This window comes from Syngnathus leptorhynchus, chromosome 7, assembly GCF_054491065.1.
Source record: "Syngnathus leptorhynchus isolate UIUO chromosome 7, UIUO_Slep, whole genome shotgun sequence".
Taxonomy (NCBI): domain Eukaryota; kingdom Metazoa; phylum Chordata; class Actinopteri; order Syngnathiformes; family Syngnathidae; genus Syngnathus; species Syngnathus leptorhynchus.
This window is the reverse complement of record NC_141201.1, coordinates 571814-583309: the sequence shown is the minus strand read 5'-3', so window position 1 is coordinate 583309 and position 11496 is coordinate 571814. Positions and strand designations below refer to the sequence as shown.

Here is an 11496-nt window from a genome sequence, read left to right as displayed (position 1 = left end):
GCTGGTGTAATTGTAAAAAGGAAGTCACGACGCGACGTGAAGCACAAAGACGTAACAATGTCAAAAGCGGGTTGATGGATGAAACCAAATGTGACGGGTCGGAGTGAAAAATGCCAGCTCCAGTTCTTCCTTTAAGACCGTTTCTGCTATTCTGATGAATTCCAGGATTGGTCTTAAACTGCTTTCATTTTGTTTGCCGCTTTTTAATCTTCTAACCCTGCATTCTTAATCAGAACTGGGAGCAGGTTTTTAATCTGGCATGAATGAGGCCGCGGATTAGCAGCCCCTGACCTTGCCGTGTCGCGCAGCTGCTGGTGCTGCTGATGCTGCTGATGCCGCTGATGCCGCTTCTTCCTCCTCCTCCTCAAATCAAGCAAAGAGAGGATCATCGTGCGGTCCCTCTTTTGATGCGGCGAAACGCCGGCGCCGGGGAGGGACCCCGACTTGACAGCGAAGGCACGTTTGACAAGCGCCATCTTGAGGATTGCGTGTCACGGCAGGTCGGGAGGAGGCGGGGCCGATATCTGACGCCACCTCACTTGTCGGGGGGACCTTGTGCCGGCCGGCGTTGATTTCTTGGGTGGAATGAGAGCCCAGCAGGCTAAACATGTTCAGAACAATGCAAAATGGGCAACGCTCCCTTGCTAAACCATTGGAACGTCTGGAAGCTGCACAATTGCTTGTCTCTGGTTACACTTGGAAATGGACTGATTTGAGCGTTCCCGCTTTACATTGCTACTTTGGTTTGCGACATAAGGATCAAAAGCAAATGAAGCAAGAACAGGCCGTGAAAAGGAATTTGATTTCTATGATTCACTTTCAAGGCAACGTCCTTATTTTTAAGTTCATTTTGTGTTTAAAAAGAAGACAATATCTCAGTATTAAATTGAGTTTAGGAGGGGAAATGATTTTCAAAACTGCAAATGCAAATTAATATCGTATACTTTTTACGTCAGCCTTTTTTTAAAACGGTTACAAAGTTTTCACTTCCTTCAAGTGACTATTAAAATCCATATGATATCCTCTTTACAAATTTGGGTGAAGGGATTTGCCACCCTGAATTTCGGACATTCTTGCACCCCTTTCCCATCTCCGAGCCATGAGCAATGCAATTGCTGACGTCTACCGCCCTCTAGCGGCACAGCTAGCACACAGCTAGTACACAGCGGATTTTGATTACAAAAGACAACATTTAATAGAAAAGAGTCATCAATATGGGCTCTGGGTTAGTGCAACAGTCCTTCAGAATGAAATGCATAAGGCACCATTTGCATGACAATGCCGTTGCGTTAGCAGTGACAGCCTCATGATGTAGAAAAGTTACGTTAGTGCTTTGCATAGTTACAGTCATATAATACTTGAGGATAAAAACGAGTTGGGGGGGGGGGGGGGGGGACGTGTTCAAGTGCGGTTTTGGGGATCAGGGTGAGTCTCTTCCCTGAGAAATCAAACGACGGATGCCTACGCTGCGGTTAGGAACACACTGGGAACTTTGCTACAGTTCAATTCCCATCTACATTGAGGTTCATTCAAAATGCCACATCCGTGTGGGCGTGACTACAGTTTGGCATACTAGAAAAAGGTCCTTGGACATTCGGGGCAGGCCCGAGGCTCCAAACTTACCGCTTTAAATCCGCCTTCACGCATCTTTACGCGGCGGCGGCGGCGACTCGGGGGCCGACAGCTCGGCCAGGAAGTGCAGGCGCTCCTGGTCCGAGGCGGGCTCGGCGCTGACGCTCTTGCACAGCCTGCAAAGACTCTGGCGTGTTTCCTCCAGGTTCTGCTCCAGTTCTGCGCGCTCCTGAAGTAACTTCTCCTTCTCGCTTTTCTGCGAGAAAAAATGCAGTTGAAATCGATCCGACGGAAGAAAAAAGAAAGGGGCGAGGAAGCCACTTACTAATGTTTTGATGTCACCGTCCAGATGGTGTATGCTGTCCATCTTCCTCTTCCGGCATCGCTGCGCCGCCGCGCGGTTTTTGCTCCGGCGCCGGACGTCGTGAACAAAGTCCAGCTGCTCGGGCGTCATGGAATGGTGCTTGAGAAGCTGCTGGAAAGCGCTGCGACTCAGCGCCGAGACGTGCTCCACTGGGAACGGCAGCTGAATCTGCAGAGGAGCGACAGCGGGTCAGTAGGGTTCCCCCCCCCCAAAGTTGTCCCGACGCGACGCCCACCTCGGCCGCTCTCCTGTTGTTGGCCTCCGTATCGCCGTCCGTGTCCACGTCGGAGTCATCCCCCGAGTTGAGCGAGGATATGCAGGGGCTCTTCTCCGACTGGGACGGAGCGTCGGCGCACGGGTTCGATTCGTCGGCCGATCCCAGCTCCCTGAGGAAAGGACAGTCGGCCGGATTGGAGGTCAGGTCCAGCTGTTTGAGCCAATGGAAGTCCGAAGGGGATTTTTCCAGATCGCTCCGGTCCGAGGGCGGCGCAGCCTGAGCCGGCGCGTACAGGTCGGACCAAAACCCCTTGGCCAGATGCTCGGCCACTTCCCGCTCATCCTTGCTTCTCTCAGAGAATCCCTCATCCTCGGCCGCCCGCTCCAAAAGGCGAGCACCGGGACAAGAAACGAGGCCGCAGGCCTCGTCCAGTCCCTCTGCGGGCCGCGTCCCGTCGAGCGGATCCACGGGCTCCGACAGCTGGCACGGCAACTCCGGCAGACCCGACTGGCTTTGAGCGCAAACGTCATCCGAGGGCAAAATGTCCCCGGCGCACAGCCGCGAGGCGTGCCCCGCTTCGGCCGGGTCGGGCAGCGACAACATCGGACACGGGACGTCCACCGACAAATCCGGGGATAACGAAGACATCTGCGGCCCGCGGGTTTCCAAACACAAGTCGCGGGTCGGAGCGGGAGCGCCCGATGGCAACGGCGGGGGGTCCGAGCGCAAGTCGCAGCCGCGCGGCGCCTTTGCCTCGCCGCCTTGACAGCAGCGCCTCCGCTTGACATCCTGCGCTTCGGGCTCACAAAACTTGGGGATGAGGAAATCGAAGCATGCCGACTCCAGGTTGCGAAAGCCCAAGAATTTGGCGCAGCTTTGGATCTGGTGGATGTTTTCTTTGGTGAAGAGCAACTTTGAGGTGTAGGCGAACTGGAGCAAAGGTTCAAAGCCCCGCACTGTCACCTGGGGCAAAAGAGGAAGAGCATCCATTGGCTATCATCAAACATAGACGTCCGTTGGGCGAGCCCGATACAAATGGGACGGAGCCAGTTACCAAACTGACCTCATCCGGCAGGGCGACGACGGCGTTGCGTTTGGAGTCGGCGACAGCGACGCAGCCGTGGAAGTACTCGCTGCACGAGGCCAGGACGGCGGCGTGGGCGCGGAAGCCGCGGCCCTCCACCACCACGGTCACGTCGCACAGAACGTCCCGCCGCCGCTGCTCGTCCAGGCACTGCAGCACGTGAGCGCTGTGCACGGCCGACTGGAAGGTAAACACGGACACACGCTGGGCTTGGCGCGCCATGGTTCACTCGGCCTGAGGAGCGAAGAGGAAGGAAGGTCTTTAATCGCAGGTCTTCCAAAATCTTCATTCATCCTGATGTCATGAAATAAGATTTGAATTCTCTCTAATAGCACTCGAAAGGAAATTCTACTTGATAGAAATGGCAGCTTAGTATGCTTCAGTAATTTTGTCGTTCTACGCAGAGGACTAAACTTTTCATCTCTGTATTATATTCTCGGTCTGCACGTGTTGCTCCATCGTTTGTGTTCAAATATTCATGACTTGAAGCACTAACTCCAAACACCGACGACATACGAAAAGCCATCACTGGTGTTCTGCATTGTTTGTTAAGCATTAAGCTAATCTGACTTCTCAAGGCAAAGCTATGCGGTTGTTTCAAATACACAATGAACAATTATCTTTTATTCATGGTAAACTTCAACTGAGTGTCCCTGAATCACGACACAGTCAACACTTGAGTCATTTTACTGCCATGAATTACAACATTATTAATCCTACTTTTGCCAAGAAAAGTGACATCTTTGTTTTCCCCGCTATTCACCAGTTCGGGGAAATGCAGTTGCATAACGACAAAATGAGTTCATTTAAGAGCAACGCTGTTTCCTCAAGATCGACACAACGAAAACACGCTTGCTTATGTGTTCAAGCTCAACTGTTTTTGCAGGATAATAATAGCGGCGTCATAGCTGCAATGCATTTCCATCCAATTGAACCTCGACAAACTGGAGCATTCGCTTGTTAGCTGCCTTTTTAGCACTTTTCAACTCGTCGAGGGAAGTTCAAAATGCTGACTCATGTTTGGCCAACTTGGCCAAACGCACGGGGGAGAAACTGAAGCTCAGTGGCGACAAACTCCTGTTTTACAGCACGGTTGGTTCTTTTTTGTCGACAAACGTTCGTATTACATGTATCGTATTAAGTTTGACAACGTTTGGAAGTAATGAAAACAGCTTTTTTTGCGCGCGCTGTCCCCCCTCCTCTCCACCGCACCGAAGGCGAGGCCGTTATCGCTCAAATTTAAAGCGAGAAGATTGATGAAGTCAACAGCGAAGATATCGAAGATAGAAATAAGAAATCATGGCTTAAACCGTAGAGTGAGCACCGACCTGGCGTGTCAACTGGTTAGCGGTACCATTTGGGTCGAGAGAGACGAATGTGCCCATCCGGGACCACAGTCAGCAAAAGCACACAAGATGGGAAAAGCTTTGTGCGCATGCGCGGGCGGGGGCCAAGCACTTGCAAAACAGCACGCCATTTCACATCAACTGTGTTTTTATTGCATATTCATACAAAATAAACATGTATTTGCTTAAAATTCCACCCCGTCGTCCCTTATATGAAATGAAGAGTTTTTTTCAACAACTGGACCGCATGTTTGCACACCCTGACACGTTCCCCATGAGTCACAGGTGTAAAATATGTCTGCGCTAAATGTCCTCTGAGAAGTGGCCGCCGCGTGAGTGACACTGAGAGAAACTTTGACTACTGGAGAGAGCTGGAGCAGCAGATGGTGTACAGAGGCACAGATTTTTCCGATGATTGTTAGCGGACCCTCTCATAGAACAGGAGGTAGGCTTGACTACTCAGCACTCTGCTCTCGCTCACGGGCTGCACGCTGGTGTCGCTGATGTGGAACCACGATCCCACAGGTGGATCTCCTAATGAGTTTGAGACCGGATTCGAAAACGTCATCAGCACAGATAGCGGATTCGTCCTATCGATTCAGGTACGCGTTTTTTTTTACCCTCGGGTTTGCCAGAGGACGGATTGGAGTCCTGGGGTCGAACTTTCACAAAGGCCGTGTAGTGACCGGACCTCATGGTTCCGCTGTGCTCCACAATCCCGTACAGGCTGTACAGAATCTGTCGTTCGCCTTCTGCCACATTCTGCGAGCAGAAACAAAACAAAATGTCTCATTATCCAGTTGGTAGGCATGGAGTTTCCGAATGCAAAATCATCCTTACCTTACTCTTGAGGGCGCAAAAAGGGGCGAGATCCAGGATCAGAGGGAAGGGCACGTGTCGGTTCACTTTACAAATACTGTAACCGTTCTGGAGAAAAGAAAAGAAAAGAAAAGCAAATGCAGTCAGGCGGCGCAATGTACAAATGGGAATGTTTGTTTGTTCCTCCTGCCGCATCCATCACCTGCTGAAATCTCTTCAGGTGAAGAGTGAGTACCGGTGGCGGAGAGGAAATGAGCATTTGCTTGGAAGCCTCCGTGTAGACGTTCTTCTTGGCTCCTGTTGTTTGAAAATTCAAAATACTGACTCGCCGCATCCCAGAAAAGCGGGAAATCGCATTCATTCCACTCCGACGGTGGCCTCAAAGCGTTCCGGGCGGACGTAAACGACAACTCGGAATTTTTGCCTACCTGCAGTTTTGTTCTTGCCGGCCTGCCATTTTGTGCAGCTGATGCAGAGCAGACTGTTGTTCTCGCTGAGGGTCTCCTCCTCAGTGAAGTGGAAGAGACACGACTCCACCGAGCACTCTTGCTTGTCGGGCGAAGGCCTGTTGGCCAAAGTCTGGAAGGCCAGTTCCGGGTCCTGGTTGACCACCGTGTATTCCTTGGCCTTTTCCAGCAACGCGTCGTCCTCGCTCTCCGGCTCGACCAAGGCGTCGTTCAGGTCGATCTTCCTCATCATGTCCGCCAGGGAGTCGTCGGCGTCGGCGTCGTCCACGGCAGCGGCTATGGCGCCCACGCGACCGCGAGCCGCTTTGGACTGGGAGTTGTTGACGGGGGGGTCGCCTTTGTTTTCCTTCTTCGGGTCGAGGGCGTTGGCCTTGTGTCCGGGCAGCTTTGTTTGCTGCGCGCAATCGTGGTGGTGGTCGTCGTCGTCGTCATCTGTGGCTTCGTCCAGAGATGCCAAACTGTTGAAACTGAGTCGGCTGCCCAGCTTCTGCTGCCGCTTTTCTTGCTGCACAAAACAAAGACGTGTTACGGGGCTGGGAAAAGCTTTTGCTCGCCAAATGGAAAATTGCCTTGGCTAGTTTCTTGGCCTGCTTCTTGGCTTTCTTCTGCTGGTACTTGCTGCCTGCGCAGACGACGTCTTCGCTCTGACTTTCCCGGCCGTCCTCGCTGGTGTCGCTGCTTTTGCGTGCCGTTGTTTTTTGGGTCCTCTTCCTGTACGCCTGGACCGGCAGGAAAATGAAGGGAAAAGACGACAATGTCATTTTGAAGGCGTGTTTCAAAAGTTGCCACAGGGAAAGAAAAATGTGTGCTTACGACTCCCGACCATTGTTTGGAAGTATTTGAAGGAATTGTGTCAATGGAAAACCAAAGCGCACGCAAGAATGTTTACCTGATCAGAAACGGGAAGCGAAAGGTCCAAAAACATCTCGGTGACCACCGATACCTAGCGAGAGTCAGAGGAGGAGCCGGCTGAGCGTTGGCTGGTGTTTTTTTTAGGCAGCGCGCCGCAGCACAAACCGTTTTACACTTTTGACACATGATGGTGCTGGTCATCTCGCCGCCAAACACCTGGTCCACAAAATTCTTGGGCAACCCGTTTTTTTCGTACTCTGCAGATAGACGACGACAATGACGCTCGGCAAAATGAAAGAACATCCGCGGCGACTACTCGCGCTTACCTTTCACGACGGATTTGAGCTCATCTACATCTGTGACTTTTCCCGAACGTTTAAGTGCCTCGGTGATGGCGGAGCTCACTCTCTGAAAGGAGCAAATCTTTTTTGGACACTAATAATGAGGTGTGGCACTTTTTCAAGCGATTGCTTACTTTGCTCTCCTCTGCCCTCATCCCGTCGAGCAGGTAGCGCAGCAGCTCCTGGCTGTCCTGCTGCTGAAAGCCTTTGAACCTGGCCGCCCTGCACGCACGCGAGACAAAAGGCGTCAGGCGACAACAAATTTGCCGGTTCTGACCTTTGCGGCCGGCGCTCACTTTTTACAAACTTGCGCAAACAGCTCCTGTGGCGTCACCACCCCCTTCTTGGACTCTTGGATTTCGTTGAGGAGCTGATTCATCGCCATGGTTAGCGATCCGGGCGGATCCAGTTCGGCCACAACGGCCCCCTGTGCTCACAAAAAGGACAATTGTTCAACTTGAAATGTGTGATTTCCTTGAGGCTAAGAAGTCACGCACCAGTTTGGAGGAGGAATCTGGTTTGACCCGGAGTCTGCTCTTGTCTTCGATCACCTTGTTAAGTGTCTGTCTTAGCATCTGCGTCTGAGAGAGGTTCTGCAAGATAACATTTGGCGACACCTCGTGAAGACGTGGGACCGATTTGAAAGGTCTTTGAAAAGCTCACCTGGATGACGGCGTTGAAGAAGCAAGTATTTCCCAAGTTGCTTAGCCCGCGCACAGGAACACCGCAGCTTTTCTCCATGGTGGAGTCTGGCAACTTGCACACAGCCACTCTCTTGGTGATCTTTCTCTCGCAACTCTGGGCCCTGATGTTCTCCTTGTCTTCATCTTCTTCGGTTTTGAACGTAACGCTTTTGGGTCGCACCTCAACCACGTCGTCTTCGGCGAAGAGGAGAAACATATGTCACTCTTGCGACATCATCAAAAGCAACTTCAACTTTTGTTGTTGTTGTTACTTTTCTGTGCTTTCTGTGCATGCTCGAGCTGAGTCATCTTTTGAATGTTGTTCACCAGCTGAGCCAGCTGACTGCTCCCAGAGTAGCGCACCTCATCGTCACACGCGTAGCACCTGAGCCAGAGCGGAGAACGCGGAACGTATTTTACATACGTTTCAAGCAAGTCCCAAATGCGGGAGATGCAAATTGGTACACTCACCAGACGCTCCAGCTGTCCAAGCTGATCACCAGGCAATGCGTGTCAGACCTTGGCGTTTCGTAGTGTTTGATGGCGTGCTTGTTCTTGGAGCTTCGGCCACATCCCTTCAAAGAAAAGCTTCAATCAAAGCGTTCGGGATGTCAAAGTCAATCGACAGGTCACACCGACTCACTCTGTGGCCACATTTCATGCACATCCACACATCCACCGAGTCCTTTTCCTCCTCGGGGTCCACCGAAGGCTCTTTGCTTCTGATCCCTTTTTTGGGCTCCTCATTTTTACAGTCCTGGCAACTTGTCCAATCAAAAACACCAGAGACCTTCTTGAGAACACTTTTGTCTGTGCCTTTCCTAATGTGCCTGCAAGCTGGACCTGCGAGGATAAAATACATTTGTAGAAATGTAAGCAACCGTCATTGGTGTGGCTGGCGATGGAAGCGTGCCTACCTGTCATTTCAAACTCATCATCCTCGTTGGAGCGTCTGTCCTTGGCTTTTTTCTTCCCCATGTTCCCCCTATTTTGCGCTATCACAGATGGAAACCACACATGACGCATTTGTGTTGTAATGCTGCTTAAAAACAAGCCACTTACGTGATGATCAAAGTCGGATTCGAGCACGTAATGTCATAACGTAATTCGGCTCCCTGCTTGAGGAATTACTTGACACACGCGGAGTCGAACCACGTCACGCGTTCACTTTCCTTCACTTTTTCCACTAGACGCCAAATTTGATGCAAACATCTCAGCAGATGCCCCATACAAGTACTCTTCGAGGATACATTAGTACACAATCCGCGTACAAATAGGCGCTGATTTGGGAATCTAAACTGAAGCCAATCATGTCTATGGTGTCGGATAGAGAAGCGGAACAAAAGTGGGACATTTTCTTCATGCAGCCAGCGGCTAGATTGCACTTCCGGTGCGTCGCTTGCACGCTAAACTAACTAACGAGACAATTGAGCTCGCTCCTGCTTGTCTTCGTGCGTTTATTACAGACTTGCCCCGTATTTGTCGTCATGGGTAAACTCTCATAAAGCAAGCTTCGTGTGTATAAAAAAAATGATACAGTAAAAATAACTTTTTCCGGTTCGTTTTTCGAGTGCCACGCCAAACATGTTCCGGTAGGCACGCCAGTTCACACTGGTGCGCCGACCTAAGTCTTCCGGAAGGAATCACGCTTGTGCGGAATTTTAACTTCGACTTTTAACTTGCGGAAACCAAATCATCACCGACTTTGAATGAAATTCAAAACACACATTTTAGCATGTGGTTCAGGGAGTGGGCAGAGGCTCAGCTGGCAGAACTCGAGCTGCTGACAAGCATGTTCCCCACTCGGGAAGAACTGGAGATTGTGGACCAGCTGGCCCTCGCTGAACTCCGGGACTACGTCGGCGCCGAGCGTTCGCCGTCGGCTTCCAACGAGAGCCCACCACAACCGGCACCATCTCCTTCTTCCAGACCCCAGTTCGTCATCAAGCAGAGGCTGGATGATGACAAAACGAGAGACGCGGAGGGGGTAAATAAAGTGCAAAATTGGAATCAGTTACTTAATCAGGTATCAATGGGATCTTGAATGTGATATTTATAGGTGGACTTTATGATCTCCTGCACGTATCCACCAGAGTATCCGAGTGTGGTCCCAGAGTTAACGGTTCGGTAAGATGAGAGCTCATCCAATTGATTGTGTGGACTTCCGTGAACCAAGTTGAGTGTTGCAATTCTGTGAGCTTTTTTTCTTTCTTTCTTTCTTTGCCTTAGTTGTTGCAGGCTGAGCCGTGCCCAGCAGGCGCAGGTCCACGCAGGACTCAATGCGCACCTGGCGGACACCTGCCTGGGAGAAGTGTGCGTGCTGTTGGCGTTGGAATGGCTCAGGGACAACTTGGGTGCTTTTGTGGACAAAAGCTTATCGGCAGCGGCGCCGCCTCCTCCTCCTCCCAAAAAGGACGTGGAAGCCTTCAGTCGGCTGTGGATCTACAGCCACCACATTTACAACAGCACCAAGAGGAAGAACATCGTGGAGTGGGCCAAGGAGCTCGGACTATCCGGTTTCAGCATGCCCGGCAAACCTGGAATTGTTTGTGTGGAAGGTCCACAGGCGGCTTGCGAGGAGTTCTGGTCCAGGTAACTTTGGTTAACATTTGGCTTTATTGATGCTTTTCAGATTTTCCAAGAAATTAGCATTAGGGGTCAGACTTTGCAACTATGGTTCGAGTTTCCAACGAAATGTTGTCGGCACTGTGCAGAGTTAAAAACCTGACGTGGAAACGGATCACCATTCGACACCGCGAGGACGTTTGTCTGCAGGACGCGCCCGGCCTCCAAAGCATCGACTCCCTGCGCAAGTTCTCCGAGTTCGAGGAGGCGGCCTTCCATCCGCGCGGGAGCCGAGGGAACCACATGGACCTGGGTCTGCTCTACCAGTTCTTGCGGGAGAAAGGCTGCTGCGAAGTCTTCCAGATGTACTTTGGCATAGAGGGGAGGAGGTAGTCTACCAGTTCTTGCGGGAGAAAGGCTGCTGCGAAGTCTTCCAGATGTACTTTGGCATAGAGGGGAGGAGGTAGTCCCCCCCCCCCACTCGCGAGCCGGCGGCCAGGCCCGGGTGTCGAGCATTGATTGGATTGTGAGTGCAGCTTCATCACGTGGACAAAGTGGACCGCCTGGGCCCAGTTAGCAGAACTCCCAGAACAGGCTTTGCAATTAAGTCAGCACACTTGACCAGAGACTTTGCTGTTTGCACATTTAATAGGGCCGCAGCTCCATTGGTAGATGGCGACTGTAAAGATTTCATCTGAAGAATTATAGATAAGAAAATCTCATTTTCTTTTAATGAACACTAAGGTAGATCAATCAGTGAGCACACTCCAATTAAAACGTGTGATTATTCAACGCGGGTCTTTTTTTCTTTTCTTAGTCACCGGTGACCGAGATAAGATGGTGGATCCGGCCACAAAATTGCACACTTTAGTCAAAGATGCTGACAAAATAATGGCCAAATTAGGCTTTCAAGCCAATGTGAAATTTAGGTTTGATTTTCCAACCAAGGTTGTCAGGGTCACGATTCGAAGCCAAAGTGACGTTTTTCTGCGTTAGGGCTTCAAATTTGCAGTCTGTTTATTGAATGGAATTGAATCCCTAAATCAATGCTTCCGCAAGAACGCCAGCAGAGAGCAGTGTTGAACAAGCGCGATGCTTTCGAGCAGCGTTTTTTTTTGGACTCCTGTCCCTTGTTGTGCAAGTTAGGAATAAGCCAGATCGATGGCGCTCCGCAACACCTTCACGG

At 51.1% G+C, this 11496-nt stretch overlaps 3 protein-coding genes across 8 annotated transcripts; 1 reads left to right on the top strand and 2 right to left on the bottom strand.

The window, feature by feature from the left end:
- Positions 1 to 1170: 1170 nt before the first annotated feature.
- bach1a (BTB and CNC homology 1, basic leucine zipper transcription factor 1 a) lies at positions 1171 to 4698 on the bottom strand. Of its 4 annotated transcripts, none has more exons than XM_085916460.1 (5): positions 4566 to 4698; positions 3217 to 3471; positions 2172 to 3116; positions 1898 to 2104; positions 1171 to 1828 (listed from the first exon to the last, which is right to left on the bottom strand). In XM_085916460.1, exons 2-5 carry the CDS (start codon positions 3457 to 3459, stop codon positions 1640 to 1642), a joined length of 1584 nt encoding a protein of 527 aa, XP_085772586.1. In that variant the 5' UTR covers positions 3460 to 3471; positions 4566 to 4698; the 3' UTR covers positions 1171 to 1639. The 4 variants fall into 4 exon arrangements, with proteins under 4 accessions (XP_085772586.1, XP_085772589.1, XP_085772587.1 ...); XM_085916463.1 differs by lacking the exon at positions 4566 to 4698 and adding an exon at positions 4450 to 4494; XM_085916461.1 differs by lacking the exon at positions 4566 to 4698 and adding an exon at positions 4113 to 4253.
- Positions 4699 to 4713: 15 nt separating this feature from the next.
- Positions 4714 to 9711, bottom strand: usp16 (ubiquitin specific peptidase 16). 2 transcript variants are annotated; one of them, XM_085916459.1, is made up of 18 exons: positions 8808 to 9711; positions 8663 to 8740; positions 8389 to 8588; positions 8217 to 8320; positions 8018 to 8130; positions 7726 to 7940; positions 7560 to 7655; positions 7359 to 7489; positions 7197 to 7284; positions 7048 to 7129; positions 6887 to 6978; positions 6759 to 6812; positions 6439 to 6588; positions 5831 to 6374; positions 5605 to 5699; positions 5424 to 5510; positions 5204 to 5345; positions 4714 to 5117 (listed from the first exon to the last, which is right to left on the bottom strand). In XM_085916459.1, the coding sequence occupies exons 2-18, from the start codon at positions 8721 to 8723 to the stop codon at positions 5002 to 5004; spliced, it is 2370 nt and encodes a 789-aa protein (XP_085772585.1). In that variant the 5' UTR covers positions 8724 to 8740; positions 8808 to 9711; the 3' UTR covers positions 4714 to 5001. The 2 variants fall into 2 exon arrangements, with proteins under 2 accessions (XP_085772585.1, XP_085772584.1); XM_085916458.1 differs by having other exon boundaries at positions 9473 to 9711.
- rwdd2b (RWD domain containing 2B) lies at positions 8938 to 11031 on the top strand. Of its 2 annotated transcripts, XM_085916465.1 has the most exons (5): positions 8938 to 9732; positions 9805 to 9872; positions 9975 to 10337; positions 10460 to 10699; positions 10774 to 11031. In XM_085916465.1, the coding sequence occupies exons 1-5, from the start codon at positions 9481 to 9483 to the stop codon at positions 10775 to 10777; spliced, it is 927 nt and encodes a 308-aa protein (XP_085772591.1). In that variant the 5' UTR covers positions 8938 to 9480; the 3' UTR covers positions 10778 to 11031. The 2 variants fall into 2 exon arrangements, with proteins under 2 accessions (XP_085772591.1, XP_085772590.1); XM_085916464.1 differs by having other exon boundaries at positions 8939 to 9732; positions 10460 to 11031.
- The last annotated feature ends 465 nt before the right edge of the window (positions 11032 to 11496 follow it).

Excerpts from the sequence above, each read along its gene's own strand:
- bach1a (XM_085916460.1), bottom strand. The coding sequence starts at position 3,459 with ATGGCGCGCCAAGCCCAGCGTGTGTCCGTGTTTACCTTCCAGTCGGCC. Across the intron at positions 3,117-3,216 it reads TCGTCGCCCTGCCGGATGAG|GTGACAGTGCGGGGCTTTGA; the intron begins GTCAGTTTGGTA and ends CTTTTGCCCCAG. Across the intron at positions 2,105-2,171 it reads ACAACAGGAGAGCGGCCGAG|ATTCAGCTGCCGTTCCCAGT; the intron begins GTGGGCGTCGCG and ends GCTCCTCTGCAG.
- rwdd2b (XM_085916465.1), top strand. The coding sequence starts at position 9,481 with ATGTGGTTCAGGGAGTGGGCAGAGGCTCAGCTGGCAGAACTCGAGCTG. Across the intron at positions 9,733-9,804 it reads AAACGAGAGACGCGGAGGGG|GTGGACTTTATGATCTCCTG; the intron begins GTAAATAAAGTG and ends TGATATTTATAG. Across the intron at positions 9,873-9,974 it reads GTCCCAGAGTTAACGGTTCG|TTGTTGCAGGCTGAGCCGTG; the intron begins GTAAGATGAGAG and ends TCTTTGCCTTAG.
- usp16 (XM_085916458.1), bottom strand. Across the intron at positions 8,589-8,662 it reads TGATGAGTTTGAAATGACAG|GTCCAGCTTGCAGGCACATT; the intron begins GTAGGCACGCTT and ends TTATCCTCGCAG. Across the intron at positions 7,490-7,559 it reads CAGATTCCTCCTCCAAACTG|GGGGCCGTTGTGGCCGAACT; the intron begins GTGCGTGACTTC and ends TTGTGAGCACAG.